Source organism: Ornithodoros turicata, chromosome 7, assembly GCF_037126465.1.
Source record: "Ornithodoros turicata isolate Travis chromosome 7, ASM3712646v1, whole genome shotgun sequence".
Taxonomy (NCBI): Eukaryota; Metazoa; Arthropoda; class Arachnida; order Ixodida; family Argasidae; genus Ornithodoros; species Ornithodoros turicata.
Window position 1 is genome coordinate 32,930,457 of NC_088207.1, and position 24,713 is coordinate 32,955,169.

At 48.3% G+C, this 24,713-nt stretch overlaps 1 protein-coding gene and 1 long non-coding RNA gene across 15 annotated transcripts in view; one reads left to right on the forward strand and one right to left on the reverse strand.

Moving 5' to 3' along the window:
- LOC135400883 (uncharacterized) overlaps positions 1-24,713 on the forward strand; it is a 60,759-nt gene that overhangs the window by 14,989 nt on the left and 21,057 nt on the right. Inside the window, exon 2 of the long non-coding RNA XR_010424667.1 lies at positions 6,106-6,328. This is a non-coding gene — a long non-coding RNA (uncharacterized LOC135400883). The remainder of the gene's footprint in view (positions 1-6,105; positions 6,329-24,713) is intronic.
- The window catches only part of LOC135400880 (kielin/chordin-like protein), a 167,967-nt gene continuing 150,314 nt past the window's right edge, over positions 7,061-24,713 (reverse strand). For all 14 annotated transcript variants that reach the window (XM_064632864.1, XM_064632862.1, XM_064632858.1 and 11 more), the window contains 5 exons: positions 16,710-16,775; positions 10,982-11,050; positions 10,259-10,477; positions 10,029-10,118; positions 7,061-8,341 (listed from right to left, as the gene is read on the reverse strand). In XM_064632864.1, the coding sequence (XP_064488934.1) occupies positions 8,136-8,341; positions 10,029-10,118; positions 10,259-10,477; positions 10,982-11,050; positions 16,710-16,770 (645 nt within the window). In that variant the 5' untranslated portion in view covers positions 16,771-16,775 and the 3' untranslated portion in view covers positions 7,061-8,135. The remainder of the gene's footprint in view (positions 8,342-10,028; positions 10,119-10,258; positions 10,478-10,981; positions 11,051-16,709; positions 16,776-24,713) is intronic.

Genomic DNA, 24,713 nt, shown 5'->3' on the forward strand with positions numbered 1-24,713 from the left:
GCGCCACGAGTTTGGTAGAGTTGAACTACGTTCAATGCTAGTGGCGAACAAGGTCGCGCCCGAAAGCCACGGTCTTGAGGGGATTACGATGGTCTCTGAAAAGGACACGACCTTCGGTCCTATTTTTCTCTCAATAGGAGGCAGCGAACAATTGCCCATTCGTGGAACCCAGCTCTCCCCTTCCGATCTGTTTTGGTTTCGGTTTGTCTACCAACGTCATGATGACGTTTCTCGGGTAGAGGTTTATTATAAGCGAAACTAAAATTGCGGACCGGAAGTTCGAAGTCCCAGTATGCGTAGCACCACTTGTCCACTTGAAATCCACCCATTGGAACGAGACCCGACATAGCGACACTACCGGTTAGACAGCCAAGAAACTGTCGCACGATGGTATTGGAACACACCATCAGAGTGCCGCAAACCGCTTGGTTCGACTTGACTTGACCTCACGTAACCGCCAATGCCGCCATTTCTCTTCATCCGGCCGTACGCGCCAATAGACGATTTTACAAAAACCCTTTCCCTAGTATTTTTTCTTCATCAACATCAACAACATCAACGATTTTAAAAAGATGCGCGGGCCACCACCACCAGGCGCGCGGCGCAAAGAGACATGGGAGCTTTGAGGGACACTGCTCTGCCGTCTGCTTCGGTTATGCTGCTGCGCACACCGGGAATGTTGTTGTTCTTCTTCTACCTCCGCCTCTCGCCGTCTCGTAATTCTGTAAGACGCTCGGAGTTCCCGTGAGCCCCTGCGTGCCACAGGTGGCGCTTGCGCTTGCCCTATCCCAGAGCCGTATATTAAAAGGGAGTGAATTAAATGTGATGTGGGCAAGCTTTCGTTTTGTCCCATCCTACAGTTGGCAGGAGTCTGGCCATTAATGGGTCATGCCTACACCTGAAGCTCCACCCCCTTTTGCAGCTTTCCGACCAATGAAGTCTTGAAATATGTTGCGCTATCAATAAACCTATCCTCACTATTTGTCCCCGTATCCAACATGGGCAGCGCCATTTTGGGTGGCAAGTGGATTGGATGGGATTGAAATGGATACCTCTCGCAATCTGCAAAACTAGTAGAGTTTTGGTGCAAATTTGATGAACGTCGGGAATTGTCGTCTGCCTCAGTCATTGCACCGCTGCCTGCAGAACCACCTGCCGGGACACATTCGGTTGCCGGTATGATTTCTAAACAAATCTACATGAATTGTTGGAATATGAAACGCAAGGATATTATATCCATGAAATCCAGCAATTAAATATAGGATTGTACAGCACACTGCCGTTTTTGTTATGATTTCATTATGATACGCCGTGTTCACTAGGCCTAACACCGACGACAAAACGTATTATTTTCAGTTAGATATCGGTGGATGAGCATAAGATGAAACTGATTTCCGAGAAACTTATATTAGGATGTACATTTGCAGCGTAAAATCAGGTTAATCTGTGAAAAATTTTTGTAACGAAATCCCCGCTTCACAGGGTGTTTTCGTCGCCATTTTGGGTGGCAGTATGGTGTCATGGCGACCCCCTAAAAAGCAAACCAATCAGAGGAGCGAAACTGTGATTGACAGGCCGAACCTCTTTTTGTGACTCCTCCCAATGGCCGGACTCCCTTTTAATATACGGCTCTGGTCAGAGCCATCATCCAGCGCCCTCTATTCAACATAGAGATGACTTTGTCCGGCACACCGAAGGTCATCGGCGCCGCCGAGCGTGCGCCTAAGCAGTTGTGAAAAAGGTCGCTTCGCGGACATATGCCCATGGGACAGCCACCGTGCTCCACCACATCATCCAGCTTATGTCATAGTACTACTGCTACTCCCTGTGACGTTTTCTCGTTTTCCAGAGAGAGTTTCGGCATACTCTCAACATCCGGCGTCTGCTCTTGTCATGTGTTCTATGGCGTAATAGTCTAACTAGGTCACTTTTTCGCGTGGGGGTTTTCGATAGCGTGGTCAGTGGTCCAGGAGGAACAAAATGATCACTATAGTTTCGAAATCGACTGCACGGATCCCTTTAAAGGGAGTCTTCGCAACCAAATCGGTTTCAAGCTTGTGTTGTTTCTGCAATCACTGACACGCTAAGAAGAGAGTTACGAAGCACTATCTCAGGTGAAGACGAAGCAGGAAGCATAAAAGCGATTTTGGAATTTGGGAACACGTTGGGTCAGAGCGGCCTGTTAGGAGGAAGTCTTTTGTGAGCAACACTGGGCGGTTGTATGTGCATGCTTTCGCTTGCCGTGTACCTTCTGTTCGTTCTTCGTATCACAGCTCTTTCGTTAGGGGTGGGTCGAGGTGTTGTATCAAAGCGTGTGGCAACAAATCATCGTGGAACAAATAGACGTGCGGCAGAATTTGTTCCGTTCATTTCATATCTCAATTCGACATCAGAGCTCGTTTCATGCACGAGCATCGCGTGTCTGAAATACAAAATTGGGTCGGGCTCAGTCGTAGTGTTTTGCACGAAAACGTCACGATCTCCGATTCCTTTGCTCGGCTCTGGCGCCTCCACGGTGCTGAGCAACCCCTCCCCCCTCTGCATGTACCCCATTGTCGTTGTAGGTCACTTTCACACTCGCACAAATCGAAATTGCCCCACTGGTAGAGGGTAAGGGCTCGCTGTGGGCGCCGGCATTCGAATTTGCCTCCGCCACTAATATTGTTCGGGGCGCCAGTGCTGGACTTTGGGGGCTTCTGGGGTTCCTCTCGAGCCGCCCTTTCTTCTGATTGCCCTTTCCTTCGATTCTGATCATATTTTAGTTTCGTATATGCCGACATTCTGGCGAAATTTTGGTATTTCAACTTTGCAAAATTATAAAATTTTGGTTATTGCGCTTTACAACGACACCTCGATCGGCGTCCTAGCTTCACGCGTTCGCGTGATAGGCTGTCTACAAGGTAAACAACGCCTTACCTTGTCTACAAGGAACGCGTTCCCATATATTTCCGCCTCTCTCGCACGCGCCCGCCACAGCCACAGGTTGCGGCAGTCACTGCAATGACATTGTTAGTTAGAATCTTACACGTGTAAGCTATCTGGATTTAGCCGGTTGGTTGCTATCGGCTTATTACTCACCGAGTTATCGCGTTCGGCATAATTTCGTTGCACCGTAAATTTTGACCTGGCTACCAAACCGATGTTTTCACCTCAAAAGTCTTGGCGTGTCATAGAGTTCCTACGCTATTTCCCGACGCTACGAAGCGCACTCAATGTGGCGCATGTGCCAGGAGACAAGGCAAAGATGTATGCATGCGCAGTCTTCACATTTTATACTACCGTAGTAACCGACACACGTTCGATAAATGTAAAATGATGTAGATTGTATGCCGGGCTCTGAGGTATGAAGCAGGAAGCCCTGTGGGTCAATCGCACATCGTGTCTGGTGTATTATAGCTGTCGAACACCTACCATAAACATTTCTTCTTAGGCAAGGTATGTGCTGAAATATCAAGTAATCGAAACCGAAACTGGACTGAGGAGGGAAGGTAAGAATTAACCTTTCCCAATACAACGGCGACGTGACGTCACGCTGCATGCAAAAAATGCACGGCTGTCGAGTCCTGTTTCGTTACTTTAAAGTGCAGCGGTACATTCACGTTTGAAGGCTGCAGTGTGATTCATCTGTGCGTGTGTGTGTGGGGGGGGGATATGTTTCATAAATATGTTATCATGATACGTTTCACACACAAAAAAGGAAAGGTTAACCATGATGGCGGCTTGCTATTCTCAAAAGCAAAGAGACCAGCGGCATGGCCAAGTGGGCTAAGGCGTCCGCTCGTTGGTGGTAACCAAGGTCGTGCTGAAGACTGGGAGGTGGTGGGTTCGAATCCCACCTCCGGCTGTGCTGTCTGAGGTTTTCCGTGGGTTTTCCCAAGACTTCCCAGACGAATGTCGTCAAGTTCCCCTGAAGTCGGCCCAGGACGCATAGTAATCCTTGTCCCCCACTCCTTCCTGCTGGTCTCTCTCCGTCTGTTCACATCATCTGTACGCTGCTCATAGCCACAGTTGCTTCGCGGCGCTAACACGCAATCAAAAGCAAAGAAAACAAGCAAAAGGGACGAAGAAGAAACAGAGACAAAAACAAATATGGAGAAATACAGAAAAGGACAGCTCGTTCAGTAGTCGCTGTGCAGACAGTTATGTAGAAGGTATCAGAGAGTGCTCAAGAGTTTAGCTTCCCGAAGGAATCGTATCGACAACAACTTTATAAGGAACCTAGGAATCTTTATAGGCAATCGTATCGTATCGTGTCTACCTCGATTCCATTCACGCCCATGAGCGTTGACCGACGAACTAGAGCATGAGGCTATACCGCTCTCGAGCGTTTTACAGTCTGCATCAGCTGGCAGCACGAAACAACTTACTTCATCCCCTCAGAGCCTGATATAGACCGTGTGCCCCTCACCACGGTAGGAAATATCAAGACTGAGGAGGCATACCTCTTTGCGTTGTCCTTTGGCATACGCGAGACGTTGAGTCGGCTTCGGAGCATAGGAAAATAGCATAGGAACTGCGTGTCACGCTAAAACGTTTCGCGCTTCGGATACTCCGAGCTCGACCATAAGACGAGCTCTGATGTAGAACATCTGAAGTGCGAAATGATCGGAAGAAATCCTCCCGCATGACTATTTTTTCGGCCTAGATCATAAACGCAAGAATTATAAGACTTAGAACAAACAGACAGCATACGGCAGCGAAAGCCTGCACAATGGCGTCCAGCCGTCCAGTGTGACTCACCTAAGACTTCCTTCTAGCAGGCCGCTCAGATCCAGCACTTTCCTGGAAAGCACTTGGAACATATATCTTTTTACTGCGTCACATGCGTATACTGCCTTCAGGAACCGTCACGGAAAATATTTCATTTGGAAAGTGCGAATTTACTGAGAAAATTGCTTTCCAAGAGAGCGCACGCGCGGTGGCGACAACTTCGCCCAGCAGCTCCTCGCGTCTCGTGGCGTCAAGTGACAGAGCGTTTTTCATTGGCCAACGAGAATCATCTCCTAGCGAGAGCGACCAGTCGAGACGCGAGACTGGCGCCGCTGCAAGAAGAAGGAATGAAAAAAGAAGGCGCCCGGCTCAGTATTGGCGAGGCACATGACGTTGGCAGCCGAGTCGAGCAGGTTTTCTGACACGCGACTCTCTTGCGCTCCAGGATTACGCGCTACGCTCGCAGTTTTTGTGCGAATGTGTGTCCCAGGGCTTGTAATACTATGACTTCTAGTTCTCTCGACATATATGTTCTAGAGTCTTACCATGCTCCTTTAGAGAGAGAGAGAGAGAGAATGTTTTTATGATTCCTGGTTTGTTTTCAACTGATATACTTCGTAACTGTGTACGGATCATGCAAATAATTGTAAAATAGCACAAACTTGAAATCTATTTGGTTGCGAAGTCTTCTTTGAAGAAAAAGAAAAAAAATTAGGAAGATCCACTGGTGGATAATTTGGAAATGCGTCAGCATAAGCCTTTGGCTCCTTCTTTTGCTTCCTCCTTTCTCTTTTACTTCCTTTTCTTTGGTTCCTTCTTTTGCTTATGTTGTTCTTCGGTCTCAGCAGCCCGTCGCCGTCGATCGTATTCTGTTTTCCTTTGTCGCCTACTTTACCCGGCACTCGTACTTGGTTCGCACTCCACTGTAGACTTCAAACTTCCCCCTACACACCCGCACGTTCAGACATGCCCGGGCATCTGGCACGCCGCCAACCTCCTCCTCCTCTCGGCGCCCGCTACCGTCTGCACGTCTGTCCACAGATCGACACCGCCGTTTTTCCTTTGACATGACCCTTCTAATGGAAACGCATAAAAAAATGTGACACGGTGCGAGCGCAACCGCTGCTAGCTGCGTATCCTTTCGTTTTGCATGCGGCCTGACGTCACGCCGTCGCCCCCATCGTTGCATCGGGAGAAGGAAATTCTTACGTCGTACTCGCCACAGTCCAGTTTCGGTTTCGATTGTTTGATATTCAAGTACAAGTAGAAAATTAAGTTTGTGGTATTGGGAGCGTTGTAATGCATCGAACACGATAGTTTTAGTAAAACTCTGTGTACTTTGCTGGTGACCTATGTGGATCGTCCATGAGATGAACTACGGTTCTATCTTATTAGGACCCACGAGTTCGCCGCGGTGTCCAAACTGGACCCCACTCCTGTATTCCCCATCGAGCGCTATCTAGCGAACATGGAGATAACCTTGTCCGGCGCACCCAAGGTCACCGGCGCCGCAGCGCATACGCATAAGCAGTTGGGAAAAAAGTCCATTGGTGTGAGCCATCTTGCGCGGAACAGCAAACCAAGGCTGTCCATGGTAACGTCCAATCTTGACACCGTGGTAAGTGTTGTGACAGTTGACACCAGGTAAGTATTGACAGAGTGTTGACACCGTAGTGTTATGTGACGTTGTAGTGGATGAGGCAATTAAACACAGGAGGACAAACACAACAGAAACCTCACAACGCCCAGTTGCATACTTCATTAGAGGTTGTGGGTTCGAATCCCACTGCTGGTACCTTCAACTGCCATCATTCAATATTGAAGCGTTGTATAGCATTACAATCGAAATTAGTCGAAATTACATTCGCAGCCAATTATTTGTAACTGAATTCCAGTGTTGGGGTAACTCGTTACTGTAACCAGGCTACTTTTTTCGGTAACGTTAAACTTAATTCGTAGCTGTTTAACTAAAGTGCCTTCTAGAGGAACGTACTTGTTCCTTTTCTTTTTCAAAGTAACGTGGGCTAAGTTCGAAGTTCCTTTTGTTCGATTTTGGTCTGCGAACATCGCAAGCTGTGTCCTGCCCACTGTGGTCCCGCCTTGCTAATGAAATGACAGCACGTGCGCTCCGGTCGCACGTGCACGGTGCGTCAGACTCACGTGGTCTGACTCCGCTTCCTTGTTGTGGAACGGTGAACGCTACAATCGCTGTAATAGCTCTCGGAGTTATTATTTTTCATGATAAGCCAGGCGGGCGTTCCTATTTGGTCCGATAGTGGACACAAGTGGATCCCCGATGTGAAGCTTTGATGTTTTGACACAACACAACGACAGTAAAATGTACTCGATCTATGCATACATGAATTCAACACAAAAATATTTATTTGTGTGCTTCATAAAATACGTTTCACGGCATTGAAGTATGCTGTAAGTACCATTTTGCAGAGACAGAATCCGTGATACGCGTAAATAAAAGTAACATTTCCAGAAAATCAAATCTGTGTATATAGTTATCAGAGAGCTTCACATCTTCAACACTGTATATTCCAATGGCGTTGATTGTGACCATCACTACGAAAAATAAATAAGGTGGGAAGTGAATGTGTTAAATAAGGTGAGGTGCCAGCCCGTTTACTACATAGCACAAAGACAACACGTGTGGATAAAATGCACACAATTCTACACCATTCTCACAAGAACACTCGCTCACGAAGGTATCGTTGATCACTCAGGGATAGTGGAAGCGGTCGAGAGTCACTAGCCTACTCGCCTCCAACAACTGCGCCTGTGTTCTGTAACACATCTAAGTACCACAAAGAAAAAAAGGAAGAGCAACCGTATCAAGCACCAGCTTCCTTTTGCTTCAGAGCTCCCCTGAACAGCAGCTCAAAGTTTGTCTTAGATTGTACACGGCTTTCTCTTGTTGTGTCTGCCAAGTAGTGAGTTTTATCGGTTGATGAAGACCGTATTGGTAAAACTAATGCGTCTGTGTTCCCTCAGAATATGTTTTAGGATTTATCAGCGACAAGTACAAATTTCAATACATTGGCTTATTTCATGCTACCCACAAAAACTTCCATTTGATGAACTGTGCATACTCCTGGACACTGAAGAAACTGAGGAGTCCACTGTCAATGGGGCAGCATTTCTATGCAGATGGTTAGACAGCAAAATACGTTTGAAACGTAGCTACGTTCCGTAGCAGACGATAGAGCCGATGGTGTCGTCTGCTACGTTAGCATTACGCCACGCCCAGCATCCTTGCACTGTGGAAATGCTCAGCGTAAGACGCGGTGGAACTTGCACTCCGTGAGCAGTTCTTCTTCCATTTTGCTTTTTGACCCACTAGAACATTCTGTGGGGATGTCGCTTGCGTGAAAACACGGATTACAGAGTGTGTAGAAGCGACGCAATCCACGGACATCTCAGAAGAGACTTCTCCGGAAAGGGTTTGGAGTGATTCGCACTGGCTGGGCAGAGGCTCCTGGCACAATTAATGGGACGGTGTAACGACAAGGCTTAGGGGTACACTGTATTTGCGCTACATCCCCACAGCGACACTCCAGGCATGCTCCGGACGCCGAAGGAATGACCTGTCCTGGTCGGTACGTGTCTCCGTCCACTTCGCAATCTGCGGTTAACACCAAATACTGCATTCAGTTCTCGACAACTGGAAAATTGTAGTGACAAGATGGGCAAAAAATGAGAAGTTTCAAACAAAAGAACGAAGGATAGTGAGTTGCTGCAATTACATGTATTACTGTTGTTCCCTGGCTGTACACGCTTTAGGACGTTCCTCATGCATGTAGTCTAGTGGGTCTTAAAAATATAGCAATGTAAGTGGTGGCCCGCGAGAATCGTCAAAAGAACATCCACGCTATGCATGAGAACCAGGAGGACGGAGCACGTTAGAGACGCGTGTGGTATTTACTGTGCTACGTTGTTGACTTACATAATTACAGAAAACGCTTCTCAAAGTTAAATAAACATTTAGAAACTCATACAATGTTGTCCTTATATCGGTCGGTTGAATGCGCCACCAATGCTTTTAAACCAATAAGAGAACACTTTGTGCCCGTCGTCACAACATTGGAAGTGGCTTGCCGCTCCCAGATTTTAAGTATTTAGGCGCTCTTGTAAATGAAATGGACCTTTTTCGCAGCGCTTCTGCGCATGCTCAGCGACCCTGGCGGCGCCGGAGAGGGTTCCCTACATATTCACTGGATGACGCCAAGATGGCGCCGTCTGTGTTTTGGCGCGCGCCGAGTGTGCTTCGCTGGACAGCCGCTAGGATACGACGCGAGAGCGAAAGAGGTCCATTGCGCTGTTATAACCGGCCGCTCTGCAAAACGATCTTGAGTGAGTACTGGGGATAGAGCGCCCCAAGAACGAAGCGCGGTTCGAAGTAATAGAGAAATTGAGTACGTCAGAAACGTGTCAACAGGAGGCAAAGTAAACCGCTTTCTTTCTGTTCGGGAGGTGGGGAACGGGACGATACGTGCAAACTGACTCCATTTTCTTGAAGGTATCTTTTTTCACTATGGCTGGTTGGCTGGTAGCGTGCTACCACCGAGCGATCGCCGTGGCAGCATGTTGCTCGGGGGTCGTGCGGCCTGGGCTGACTTCACAGAGGTCTAGCTGTGCCGACATATTCGCTAAGAGTTCGTAACTGACTGCGGTATAATGCGGTAATTGGCCCTTGGTTCTGCGTGTTTCTCTTCCACAACTCACCATCACGTTAAAGGGACGCACTAAAGAGCTCCCTGGACATTCTCGAATTATCATGCTTCATAAAGGAATGAAAGTGGCCCACAGCACCCAAATATATCATTCCTTTAGTTCTAGAGAGTGTATTTACCAATAAACAATGCTACTCAAAAAGCATATTCCGCGCGACTCTCTCCTTTCTTCCCGGGGGGTAGCTAACGTCACACGCTTTCACCTGTAGCAACGCTGCATTCCAGGCACTGGAATTTCGCCCGTGGCATTTCAGACTCCTAGCCAACGAAAGCCCCGTTAAGACAAGCCGCGGCGCGCGTGGTGGACTGGTTTGGCGAACATCTGGCAGTGTAATACATCGCTGAAAACACAGTGCGCACATGCAATGCACCATTGTGGACTTCTGGTACGGTTCGAACTTGTTGTCAATGCAACGAAAAACGTGCATGTTGTATACTCGTTTAGTGCTCTTCTAATTGAGTTTCACATGGAAAACGTATCAGGATACACGATACAGTGCCACTTTTACAGGGAACTAATTGTGCGTAGAGTTAACATATTTTAGCTTCAAAGAGCATCACCAGTAATAAAATACGCACCAACATTCTTTTTATCTTCGTTATCCGTAGCCTTTGTAAAGGGAGACCATCGATCAGGAGGCTTCTCCGTTGACACAGCGCCGGCCGACTCTACATGAAAGAAAGAGGCTGCTTAATTTGTGAACACACATGTCCCTATAAGTACTTGAGTTCACTCCAGTTTACTTCAGCTAATTTGGGCATTGGGACGTATCGGATGTGAAGTCTGAGTAAGTGGGCTGTATACTTGCCACATTCATAAATTGGACAGCATGTCCACTTGAGAGACACCGCCCTGCAATTGTCTCGAGGCTTGTGATCGGGACACTGAATGTTCCAGCAAAGCACTTCTCCACGGAAACAGAAACATCTCTCGCAGGGGTCGCTTCTGGAAATATTGCTGCCATGGCGGAAAAGTTTGCCCTCGAAGGTGCATGACGACTGGTCCGTCACAGATAGCGTGTTCCTGTCTATAACAGTCCAAACAGAGAAGGAACAAAGTTTTTGGAACACACGTTATCTTAGGAAGCGCTTGCCGCACTAACGGATGATGTATTGTGTGGCTGCAAACAACAGCTTTATGGTGAGATGATTTAATTACTATTATTATTACTGAACATTCCTGCTTGAGAGCTGGAGTAGGAATTATAAAAGAAAACGTAAACGACGCAGCTTAAGAATAATAATTGCAATCTAAACTGGCATTAATTTGGGCAGCCTTGAAGTGAACTGGAAAAATAGATAAAGTTTCTCCTGGTAAGTAAAGGTGTGCCAAAAACTAGAGCGACTGACCAATACGTACCAGTGCTAACAGAGCTGCCTCTCATGTAATATCTTACCGTTAAATATTGGGTACAGTCAGTGATCATAGCGATATCGTTATAGAGAAAAGACATTCATCTTTACTTCACCACAAGACGCAGTAAGCACTTATTTTTCAATACGGCCAGCGATGTGAATGTGCATTTCATTACCGTTGCCTTCTTTTCGAATGGATCCGTAGGCTTTGCCACCGTAACTGGACCGAAAGCTATGTCGAGCCCCTGAAATATATGTAAAGAAACGTGCAAAGGTAAATCACAATCATGAACGGCCATGGGGAAAGAAAACTGAGAAGGAAAAGTAAACATTCTGACAGTTGTACCCGAAGGCAACTTGCCGATGTTACTGCGTGCTTTTATGCAAGACTGGGTGTGTTGCAATATATATAAATCGCGTCCTAAAAAAAAAAGGAAAATAAAACAGGACAGATCATAGCGTCGGTGATGTCATTTGGCGATCTGGTCTGCAGATCTGGCATGACGATGAAGTCTCATGAGTAGGTGCGTGGATGACCACAGAAAAGAGGGCAGGAGTGGAGGAGAAGGCTTCGTCACAGTATAGCACACTGTGGGGCCGCATTGTCCTCATGGAATAGGACCTCCTTCCGAAGCATACAAGGTGGAGGCTTTTGGTTTTTGGGAGTCGAAACTGCGATGCTTTATACCTTACGGGATGTGTTGGTAACCGGAGCTTACTATGTCCACCAGTGATCGGTTCAGACCCATGTACACCCCTTCAACACCCCCCAAAGGTTTGGCGACACCGATACATTTTCCTTCGTGTGCACTATGTGAGCGGAAACCGCTGGGTGCCAGTCGCAGTCGGTACAGCACTGGAGCAGCCTATGCGCGGCGCAGCATGGCGCGGACCGTCGGGGCATGTAGCAGCATGCGAACTCACTGGCGAGCTCCCTGCCGGCGCGGCATGCCGCGCAGTATCGGACCACGTGGATGTGGCTTCAGCAGTAGCAAGTAGAGTACAATACCAGTTAGGTGTGCTGCGTCATGAAATGACCCAGAAAACGACATCTCACTGAAGAACAGAGGATCGAACATAAGAGAAAACATTTCAAAGCCTAGCAAGGTAAATGTGCAAGATAGACTCCCGAACGACGACAACGACGTTTAGCTTGGTTTCGGACCTACTGACAAAGACAACGGGACCATCATATCAAGCACGTTGCTGCACAACGAAAGCAGAGATCGACTAGGGCCCTGCACCATCCGGATGGTGCAGGGCTCTAGTCTCTAGTTGATCTCTGCTTTCGCTCGCTCTCGCTTTCACCATCCGCGGATGGAAGCGGATATCCGCGGATACTTGCAGATTCTTGCGGATTCGGATGAAAATTTAGCACTTCCTGCGGTGTGCGGATCGAATGCGGATGGCTAGAGGTCAGATGCGGACCGGACGCAGATGTGAAAGCAGCGGATCGGATGCGGATATACCGCGTGCTGTAATTTTTCGACCTGCAATTTATTTGTATTGCGCGCCGACAGCGAGCGCATGCTCAGGTTCACCTTTGACCATGCACGGCCAAGACGGGAGAGGAGGCATTCTGGCATCTCGAACCACGCGAGCACCGGCGAGGTAGCGTTCCACGCGTTGCAGAAGTCTCTTCATATCGCGTTTGTTGAAAGGTTTACCTTTGCTTGTCGTCGTGAGTACTTCCGTGACTGCATGGAAGCATCCGAAATTATACCAACATATGCTTCCTGCGGTCTTTACGCGTCCTTCGAAACTGTGCGGATTCTGCAGATCGGATGCGCATGGTGCGTCTTGCTCCGCGGATCGGATGCGGATGTAAATGGTTGTGCATGCTGCGGATGCGGGTCGGATGCGGATGCGGGTCGGATGCGGATGCGGGTCGGATGCGGATGCCAAAAATCTCATCCGCACAGGGCTCTACTAGAGACCATTCCGTGTCGTTCGTGGGAGCGGATATTCAGTTTCAACGGCAATTCGTGAGCTATCCATTTGAAGCGCGGTGTGCAGTATGCGATCGTTTGTGATTCGCTAATGATGTTAAGATGTGGGTTGAGTAGGCGTTCGTGTGATGTGATGAGTTTCCAGAATTTTAAATTGTCCACGCAATGTCTTAGCCGTTAAGCGAATCAGTAACAATGCTGTCGCAATACGCCTCGTTCCGTCTGCAGAGAGACCGCCACCTTTTTTCTTAACTTTACCTTTAGCACCTGTCAGCCATGACACGTAAATCTGTTTCTGCTGAAGTAATAATGACCTTTCCGCCTAATTTTTACAAAACATGCCTGCGCTAGCAGTTCTGGACAAACCACTGATATCCACTATGACAATGCCACAGTGATTCTATTTGTGGTGATTACGGAACTGATTGCCGTAGTCGGCCACGCTCAGGCTGGCAACATTACAGTGGGGATCGTACGTCCTGAGCCGACTTCACAGGGAACTGTGTCGACATTTGTCTTAAAGCGTCTGAGGAAAATCCAGGGAAAACAGCAAGACAGCCCAGCCGGCGTCCGGATTCGAACACTGGGTCACCTCCCAGTCTCGACGTGGAATGCCATCATCGTAGCAACTAGGCCACGTGAGCTGGCCCTGTTTGTGAAGCCACAGTCTCCATATTATTTTTCCTTCGACTCCATCCATCTATCCAATGCCACAGCGTATACTTTCGGCGATTACAGCAGGGATACTGCACGCGCTTCTCTTCTTATGACTTCCGCCATAATCTCCGATTATGGTCATTTAGAGGCCCTCCTATACCCAGAGCTGAGGACTTTTCTCGCGAGGAACAAAAATCAGTCATGAGAATGTAGCGGCGCTTCCAACCGCCGGACGAAGAAGCCGACGAGACAGCAGCGCCACGCGGCGCGAGCTTAACATTCTCGTAGCTTCTCATCCTCACGGACGTTCAGTTCAGTTCCAGCTGTTCCAACTTCTCTCATTCCTACACTGTTGACCCGAACGTGGACATAGTTGGTCCTTTTCCTATCTCGTGCGGTACCTTCTCACGACCGTTGACCGGTTTACCCCCTGGCCAGAGGGTACGCCCATCATCGACACAACCGCAGAGACCGTAGCCACCACCTTCCTAAGCAGTTGGATCGCCCGTTTCGGTGTGCCCTTAAGAGTAACAACATACCGAGGTCCTCAGTTTGAAAGCCACTTTTTCACCGCCTTCACCAACCTACTTGGCACCTCACGCGTAAGAACAACTTCGTACCACCCTGCGTCGAATGGTTTGCTGGAAAGGTTTCATCGGCACCTCAATGCTGCCTTGATGGCGCATCAGGTCCGCTCCCACTGGACCGAGGCCTTACCCCTGGTGCTTCTCGGCGTCCATTCTGTCTTCAAGCCCGACCTTGGCTGCAGTCCAGCGCAGCTCGTCTACGGCTGCAGCCTGCGCCTCCCCGCCGAATTCTTCGTCGAGTCAAGCTCGCCCTCCACCCCCTCCGAGCTCCTTGACCAGCTCCACCGCGTCTTCGACAGCCTCCGTCCCGTACTCAACCGTGCCAACTCGTCCTGCAAGCCCTACGTCCCGCAACAGCTTGCCACGGCCACCCATGTTTTCCTTCGCATCGAAGGAGTTAAGCCGTCGCTTGTTCTCCCCTATACAGGACCCCATCCCGTTCTGCACCGCTCTGCCAAAACCTTCCGCATACTCATCAACGGACGGGAAGAGACAGTCAGCCTGGACCGGCTTAAGCCCGCTTCCTGGAAAATGCGGACACTTGCGGGTCTCGTCACTCTCGGACATAACTGTCTTCGACCGTACACCTTCGCTGCCAGGCCCGAGCACGCAAAACAGTCACCTGGTCCGATCGCTCCTCGCCGTTCCCAGCGTGGGGGCACTGTAGGGACGCTTCCAGCTGCCGGACGCAGAAGCCGACAAGCCGACGAGATAGCAGCGCCACCCGGCGCAAGCTTAACATTCTGGCTCGCAGCTTCTCACGGACGTTCAGTCCAGTTCCAGCCTTTGGGCAATAAACTGCTGTCCCCCAACTAGGAATCTTCTCTCATTCCTACAAGAATGTCATCGCTGCGACGAAGGCCCTCCTGGTGATTCTATCGGTAAAATAACACAAAACCAACCGTAACGTTGATTTATGTGGCAGCGTCGCCTCCGCCATATCAGGTTAGTGTCAGCAGCCAACGTTAATGTGCCGTATGTTTGTAACTCAAACGTCGCCATGCCAGTACTGGACAGCTGTTTCGGCCTTGTTGGGCCTCATCAACAGTACGCAGGCATTCAATGTTTGAGTGGATGGCGTCAGAAGGTCACGTAACACGTGATTCCTCCCGTCAGGGTGAGATAACTCACTCACTGACCTTCTGACGCCATCCACTCAAACGTTGCCTGCCTGCGTACTGTTGATGAGGCCCAACAAGGCCGAAACAGCTGTCCAGTACTGGCATGGCGACGTTTGAGTTACAAACATATGCTACACGTGCAGCCAAAGAGCTCCGGCTATTTTTTTCCTTATATACTTCACTGGCTCTGCACTGGGCCTTCAGTGAGTGAGTTCCCTCACCCTGACGGGAGGTATCACGTGTTACGTGAACTTCTGACGCCATCCACTCAAACGTTGCCTGCCTGCGTACTGTTGATGAGGCCCAACAAGGCCGAAACAGCTGTCCAGTACTGGCATGGCGACGTTTGAGTTAAAAACATATGCTACACGTGCAGCCAAAGAGCTCCGGCTATTTTTTTCCTTATATACTTCACTGGCTCTGCACTGGGCCTTCAGTGAGTGAGTTCCCTCACCCTGACGGGAGGAATCACGTGTTACGTGACCTTCTGACGCCATCCACTCAAACGTTGCCTGCCTGCGTACTGTTGATGAGGCCCAACAAGGCCGAAACAGCTGTCCAGTACTGGCATGGCGACGTTTGAGTTACAAACATATGCTACACGTGCAGCCAAAGAGCTCCGGCTATTTTTTTCCTTATATTAATGTGCCGTGTACTTTGTGACCACAAGAGTGCAGCACAACATCATTATCACCAGCGTCAAGCCGTGAGCTATTCATATAGGGTCGCTGTTCTACTTGATCCCGCGAAGTTGAAGGCACCGCGAAGCATTTGAGGCCCAATCTCATAAAATGAGATAAAATGAGTTCATTCAATGGCGCAAGCTCTTAGGACTCTGACGTGACACTATTCGTCCCAGTCACTCTCATATTTTAATTGGAGATCAAAAGTGAGAATTGCGGACAACATTGTGCCGAAGCAGTCGCCAACTTGCGTTGCCTGTCAAGTACGGCGGCGAAACTACATCGCGTGCGCATAACACTGGGGCTAACGAGGCGGCGTCTGCACGACTACGGCGCGCCGCCGTGGCAACCAAAATCACAAAGAAAACGACAAAAAACGCTGGGTACACATACGTGTGCATGAGCGCCAACGTTGCCCGCTTAAATGAGGGTTGTTCACACCCGGCATCGCCTCTACCGATTTTGTCGCAGTTTTGACACAAATTAAATTTCATTAAAATTTTTAGACCGACATATCATGTGTGCGTTACGTTTGTATGTTGACTGATTCGATGAGCACTATTTATGAGCCCGCTCGAGAGCGTCAAAATTGCGACAGCCTCAGCCTATTTATGAGCAATAAGTCCTTAAATATCATTTTTTATTCCGTGTTAGCGCCGCGAAGCAACTGTGGCCATGACCGGCGGCTACAGACGTGGACAGATGGAGAGAGGACAGAAAGAACGAGCGGGGAACAGGGCGGTTAGTATGCGTTCTGGGCAGACTTCGTGGCTGTGCCGACATTCGTCTGGAGAGGGTGCCCGAAAACCCACGGAAAACCTCAGACAGCACAGACGGTGGTTGGATTTCAACCCACCACCTGCCAGTGTTCAGCACTACACAGTAGCAAAATAAAACGACTACAGACCGTTTAAGGAACCGGGATGCCAGACGATGAACACTAGCAGAACGGTGAACAATGTCTTCATTGTGCCTGAAAAACGAAATGTGTAATATAATAACCCATACTTTCGCGATTGAAGCCGCGGATGAAGCTCGCGAGGTGGCGAGGAACAAAAAAAAAAAAAAAAGATAAATCGTGACACTGAGATGGGATGATTCACCGCTTGAATTACCCCATTACACGCGAGACATTAGATGTGAGTCATGAGAATTAATGAAGCTTAATGAGCTCCGACGTCCAAATATGTGTACCATACAGGTGGGTAAAGTAGCCGAAACTCCTTGGCTGCACGTAGAACATGCGTTTACAACTCCCAGACGTCGCCACACCAGCACTGGACAGCTGTTTCGGTCTTCTTGGGTCTCTTCGGCAGTGCGCAGGGGGGCAACGTTTCAGAAGGGAGGGAGTAAATAATGGTGCCGTGATCTTACACGTAAGGTTTGTCTGCCTGGTGTGGCGACATGTTGCACTTGCCGCAGGGCAGGACTGCGGATAATTTCGGCCACCTGGGGTACTTTTGACATGCGCCAGAAATCTTCGAAACACGGTGCTGGAAGCAATGTTTACCTCTCCCCACATCGCTGCCGTCCTCGGCCGGGATCGAGGAAAAGTAGCCGAAGCTCTTTGGCTGCACGTAGAACATGTGTTTACAACAAACGATGCCCACCTGCGCACTGCTGAAGAGGTCCAAGAAGGCCGAAACAGCTGTCGAGTGCTGTGTCGACTTTTGGTACTTGTAGACAAATATGTGTACTAGTACTTTTTAACTTTCTAACATAAAAAAGTGTAATACTTCTCACAGAAAAGGAAGGACGCTTATACCTTTCCAACGTGCTTCACCCAATGCACGTTAACATCTATGCCCGCACACCGTAATTGCACGCACATCAGCCACATCGCCGAAGGCTCGCAGGGCAGTCCCTTTTCGAAAAAAGCGATAAAAACCGGGCTGTTTGGTGGTACATCTAAAAGCGATAAAACCCCGGTTATTAAAGTTGTTTGTCAGTCAGTGCTTCGTTTGTGTTGTCTCTTTGTGTCCCCTGCACCGGGGTTTTATCGCTTTTAGATGCCCTTTTGGAATTAGGGCGTTATCTATAGCTCATAAGTCATGAGCAGCACCTAGCTCGCCGGAACAAATAGGACATGTCTATGCAAATTACGAGAAAATTGTGCCTTTAACTGCGTAAAGCCACTTTCGCTACGCATGTACGCATCAGTTACGCACTATTCACATCGGAATCGGCACCGCTTGCTTGGAAGAGCTACCCATGTCAGCAAGGACCAGCAGTGCCTCCGGACTGAAGGCCCCGGATATGGACTGGAGCTCAGCTTCCGGACCACGGTGTAACAGCGTGTTCCGAACACCGACTTCGAAACCGAATTTCAGGGGATTTACTGTGCTCGCTGGTTGGGTGAAAGGCCAGTTAACCATCAGGGAAAAATTGACATTGCTCGACTATATCGCGGGAAATAATTCGAGTATAGAGGACCACACTGACGAGATGTACCGCTGCGTAGGTCGCAACCCGCAGCATGGTATCGCAAAATCATGCTGTGCAACATTTCAGCAGATAAAATCCGTCGGATATGTGCACGAAATTACGGCAACTAAAATACTGTTCAGATCAGTCAAAGCAGTGGGCTATAATTATTGTCGTCATCGCGAGACCCGCGTTCGTTGGGCGCTTCACTAAATTCACGCCTTTCGCATTCCGTTTCGTAATCCCGTAAATGGTTGATCTAAATTCCTCTAATGCCACATACAGCTCCTCCGCTTACGGGTTATGTTACCTTCATCTGCGATGTTTTTTTGCAGACAATATTCTAACGCGCGCGGCATTGACCGACCGATCATCATCGAGGACTCAACCCATCCATCGCAATTACGTAAGACACGCCCCTTGAAAGGGCAATTGCGATCGGCAGCATTGACTTGACATGAAGGCGTCGACACTGTAGCACACGCAGGATCATGAAGTCGAAACTAGCAGAGATTCCTCATGAGATGCCATGTCATCATCATAATAATGTATTTGTTGTTGTTCTGGCGTTGCCACTGGGTACATGAGCTCTCTTCTCCGAATCAACCAGTGCAATGCCCTGAGAAACTCACATAAACCCTTACTCACGGAAGCTTTCCATTTGCACTGCCTGCTTACCCCTAGCCTTCTCGTTCATCAGGAACCCTTCCATCACCGCAATTGTATCCTTCTTACTAATCTCGAATACTGCCGTGACATAATCTTTTTAGATATCAGCAATAGCTAAGCTAAGCTCGTTATGCGACAAGAACGTCATTAGTCCCTGCATCCTGTACAGCCGCCTATACACATCATTCTTGAAGTTGGAAACCTACAGCCAGGTACATATACTAGTGGCCGGACGACAATAATGCACTTCCTTCCTCGTCAGCATGACTGCTGCAAAAAGAAACAAAGAAAGCACAAACGAAGAGAGCCACACATTGGGCCAACTTTTAGACAGGGACTGGCCACAGCAACTGCAAGTAACTTACTATCTTTATAAGGACTTTTGGACGGTAATACAAGAAGAGTCCTCTACTTCGCTCATGCCTGTTCCCGAGCTAATGTAGCTCAAACACCGAGTTGCACGACGCAGATCACAACGAAGAGTAAGGACCGACTATTCTAGGAGGACCAGGAGAACAGAGTTGCCCATAGGCACGTTCATGCTGATTTTAGACATCAATAAGCTGAGACGTACACATCGGAGTTTAGCGAGCCGCGCAATATTCATACCCCGGTGACAAAAGTTTTGAATACGAATGCAGATCTTAATGCTGCAGATCCCAACGCTGCATCCTTACAATAAGCTACAATTACAATAAGCCAAGGCTTACGATTGGCTGCAGACAGCGTACTAACTTTCCTAACAGGATCTGCTAGGTCTTCGCTGCTGTACAGGGTTAAATTTGTGTTACGCTTCCGAGTGCCTCCGTACTTTTCTCGACAGACTGCGTCTGTTCTACATGGGCCACGACTGAATGTACCGTACAGTGGTCGATTGCTCTACAAACACTGGCCAAGTCTTTCTCCCAACCGCAGCTGAGTGTGAAGTCGTACAGAGACAGACCACAATACTCCTGGGGCGCTCCAAGTACTCCGACAGTCGGAGGCTCCTATGGAATTTTGCTCGTCGGGACGCGCGACCCTTCGACATCGTGGAAATTCTGACTCATTAGCCATCTCGTCATCAAGCGGTTGCACTTTGAAAGCACTCCCATGCACACGCTTCCTTGAAAGAACCGAGCTAATCGACATGGGGGGGGGGGGGAATATATATTTATTGAAAGGAAAGGTCCTAATCGACATGTTGTAACATTTCATGTGTGATAAAACAAGTGTTCCCGTGTTCCCCATCGATGTGAACTGTGACCTACCATGAGAGTCGCTACTTGCTTCACTGTTTACTCTCTTCCCCTTTTTTCCTTATGTGTGTACCTTTCTGTAGGTGTACTGGGGTAGACAGCTCGATTTTGTCGTGTATTGTGGGTTCGAAACCACGGCCGTTACTTCCCTGAAGATGTCTCACTTCCTACACACACGCAGATGCACAGCGGACGCAATATACCAAGACAACAGAAGTCAAAGAATTGCTGGAAGTCAGCTGCTTCCAATGCCTTTGCACTTGTTCTATTGCTGCGCATGGGAAAGGTGTTTGTATGTGGTAAATACACCCGGCGCGTCTGCGCCCTAACGGATTCCAGGATGTGCGGGCGCATCTTGTGGAATCGCATCGACTTCCTGTTGGGTGGAGCGCCTGACGTCAGTCCAATCTACTGCAGGACTAGCATATATTAGATTGTAGAAAGTGCAACAGCGTATATACCAGAAGTTTACTGTTGGGACTGCTAGCTACGTTTTGCTGCTTTCACGAACGTGCTCTGGTTTTCCTCCTCCTCAGCTTTCCTGCATGTGGCTTCCGTTGCCTTTCAAGGAACAATGTCCGCCCCTTCACTCCACGTCCACGGAGACATGCATAGGCGCTCATCGGCAACGCTTGAGAACGATATCACCGCGGCGCGCGGGCGCGTTGTCAAATAGGATTCTTTATTTTTGATTTTTTGTAATTTCGTGGCCTTCTTTGGGACCATTGTAAAAAGAACCACGTGAAAGATACTTGATCGCAAACCGAACACGAGTGTTCCGATTTGAGTCTGATTGCTGATTCTCGATCTGGGGTTTCTGACGGTGACGCTCGACCCTAAAATTGACAAAAATTTGAGAATGCATACATGCATAGATGCAGTGGTATAAGGCACCGGTAATGGAAAAGCCAATTTACTTAAGCAATGCGACTCCCGATATTATGTGACCCGTTTCGCTGGCATACGAGGTGCACGTTTTTAAAGCTTGGTACAATCAACCATCGGTTTACAGACTCCCTCGCTTTATGAACGGTACCTCGCAGAACAAGATTGCAGCCTTTTATTTTCACCTTATGAACCCTTGATTCATGAACGGTGAACGCATTTTTAGAACGAGCTACGAAAACGAAAGTTTTTTTTTTCTTACTTCGATTTATAAACAGGCAAAGTACAGATGGGGCCTAGAGTAAAGCAAATGTACAGCACAGTGACAGTATAGTGATGACGGCGTTTCTCAAAGTGTTCACAAAATAGCCATTTTTAGTGTACTGTATCGAAAGGTGTTCAGATAACGGTTCCGAAAACATGGTAAGCCAATCGCCCTGTTTCTTTAAAGCGGGTGACATCACACTGCTCAGCCTGGATTTGATGATGATGAAGACAGACAGAGGAAGAAAAAATAAAGAGGTGAGTCGCGACTAAGTCGGACTGGCTACCCCAGTAAACCTACGTAGAGCAAAAAGAAAGAAAAAAAAAGCAAAAGGTAACGACGGTAACGACGGAGTTCCGTCGGTGAAAGAGGACGAAGAGCCATAGCCGCAGCATAGAGTCGAACACTGTATGAGTCACAACATAGAGTCACGGTTGTGGGTCACAATCACAAGGCACAACGTACAGATGCAATAGCCAGGTAGTCCTGGATTTGATAACTTCCTTTATCGCATCGTTTTCGTAGGGTTCTTCTACGACGTACTGCACTCACTAATAACTGCTGTGAGTGGGAGATCTGTACGGAACCATATGCCATACAAGGTTCCGATACGCTACATTGAGGATAGGAACGAAGTTAAACGTGTGCTTCCCCAGTGATTGCTCTCCATGTGTGACATTCTACACTCATTCGTTTGAACCATTTGAACTACACGTTGCGCTCCATCAGTATAACCTGTTCATCTGTTTGTATTCACCGTGTGTGCGCCTCCTGGAGTAGCCAGTCCGACGTTGTCGAGACTCACATCCCCTTTCTTTTCTTCATCACATCGCCATCATCAGAAACCAAGCGTTAACACGACCAAAACCCATATCCTCAGCAAGCGTGGCGGTGAGGAAATACACTGATGCAAATCACTTAGATTAGGTAAATATGGTGTTTGACATCTCCCATGGTGCAGTGCATTTCCCGTCGTTTCAGAGCTTGTAGCCGTTCATAAATCCAGGGTTGACTCTATATCGCACTCACAGAGAATATTTTCGTTGTGTCGGTGGTGTAACAGCGAATGCACGCGAATATAAATAGGTTTCAGCTTCCCCATCACATCAAAAACAAGGAATACGTATACTGACGACGTGTGACGGTGTGAGGAAACCAGCCACTTAATTTATGACTCAATCCCGGGGCGCGTTGGTTAGTATATGAGGATTTGATGCGGTATGACTTGTTATGACTTGGGATGAAGCCTTCATGTCCAGACAATGTCGGTGCACAAAGGCATAAGGGTCAGAACACATATGAGCCCAGAACAACAACAGAATGCGAAGAACTTGTATCAGAATCCTTCCCGCCGTACAAAAACACTGTTTCTTTCAATCTGTGATAGCAGTAATCAAGCGAAGAGTCAAAGGAAAGTGGTAGCAGGTTCCGGCGACTGGAACCTGAAAGCCATCATTGTGTTACGGGCATCGACATTGATGCGCCAAGTTCAATGGCGCGAGAACTATACTTAAGACTTGCTCTGCAACCATCCGCAACCTGAAATTATTCTAGAACTCCCTTGTATACAGCAATGCTTATTACACGACCAACAGCGCAACTGTACCTGCGCGTTTGTATCGGTCTTCCGTCTACGTCCGGCGTGGACTGAAAAACATCCGACGCAAGACGATAAAAATAAAACGCTAATGTACGCAACGCGGCACTTCCTCCATTTGTGTCGCTCCAACGCGATGCTGACAGTCGTCCCTGTGTAAACGTTTAAAGCCTGGCCGTAACGGTGAGTACGGTACTGGTGGTCATTGACGTATCGTGCACGCACGATTCCGGATGACCTTGGAGGAGGAAAATTATACCCTTCACCACTAGCCAAAGGGTTATTGATCTGAAATGCAGGCCGTTCCAATAAACTACCACTATAGCGAAGATCAAGCAAGAAGTCTTTTATGTTGTGCGGCAGTTTCCTATTCCGGGTCATAGCCCGCGGACATTCCAGAAAGACGTTTGCTTGACGTGATTTGCAGCCGACCTTGACAGTGAGTTACGGTATATGGATGCCCCCATCTGGCCGGTAAATGATCGCTGTGCGAAAGAACCAGATTTCTCACCCCCAGCTGGGTTCGTGTACCTTTTTTTCTGATCTTGTTGTTTGAATGTGTTACTCTGCCTACCACCAATGATTGAAGGATGACAACGGAAACATTTTGAGATGATGGTGTTTGCAATTTGCGCTCTGGTTCCATCAATTTGAGGGAAGGCGCTGGACACATGGAACATCGTGAGCCTTCTGTGCATGTTTGCATTCTATTTGTAGTATATTTAATTGACGCGGTGCAAACAGGCGTACCGTTTATACGCGCTCCTAGAGAAATCTACTTGTTCTCAACAAAAACAACGACGATTAGATTATGGGTTACTTGTTCTCAGGCATCCCAAGTATCAATTGAAGTTTTATTTGTACCCATTCTTACGCTCCTCATGAGAATTATACAACAGCAATCAGCTCTAGTGGCATACCTTTGTGCCTGGTATTGATCTTGTCTGTATGAAACAACCGATATATGAGAAACAGAAATGCACAGCTTCAGGTGTAGAGCGTAGCTGCACAGTGCGCAGCGTCCATGCGGCTGTCAGCCAGCGGGGAAACATTTTCTTTTCTTTTTTGCTACAACGCGCTATCCGTTTTCATTGCGCATTTCCTTTCATTGGGTTTATTTATTTATTCGTCCTCTGGCAACTATAAAAGGGAGATTTATAACGATTTCAGCTGGACGTTTTCGTGCAGCGCAGTGTACCAGGTGGTGGTGGTGGTGGTGGTGGTGGTGATGATGGTGAAAGGGCTCGCCGTTGCCGGCCTCACAGGGGTGGGCAACGTCACGACTAACGCCCTGGGGGGAATGTGCGTCCTGGGCCGACTTCTAAGAGAACTGTGCCGACATATGTCTGAAAGCGTATGAGGAAAACCCAGGAAATCTCAGCCAGCACAGCCAGCACCGGGATTCGAACCAAGGTACCTCCCAGTCTCGTTCAACCTCGAAGCGAACGCAGAGAGAACAGAAGGACCAATCAAATGCGATGCACGTTGGATGGAAGCGGCTGTGACATGCACGCACGAGCCAGTGCAACCTTTTTTGCACTATAATTGGACCAGCTGAATTCGCTCTTAGCGAATATTTTCCACTCAAACTGTACGCGAACGGCCTCGCGAAGGGACAACGAGAAGATGATGTGACTGAGAATGGAATTGGTCCGGTTGAGCAGCGGCAAAACTGTTCGAGAACCGTTTGAGCGACATCGATGTACTGAAACTCCTCATTATTTGTGAAGTTTCTACTAGACGTATCCTGTCATTTTATTGTGGCACAATATGATAGTGCAAGTACACTCTAAAAAAAAGAAAAGGAAGAAAATGGGGAGCAATTTCGGCTTC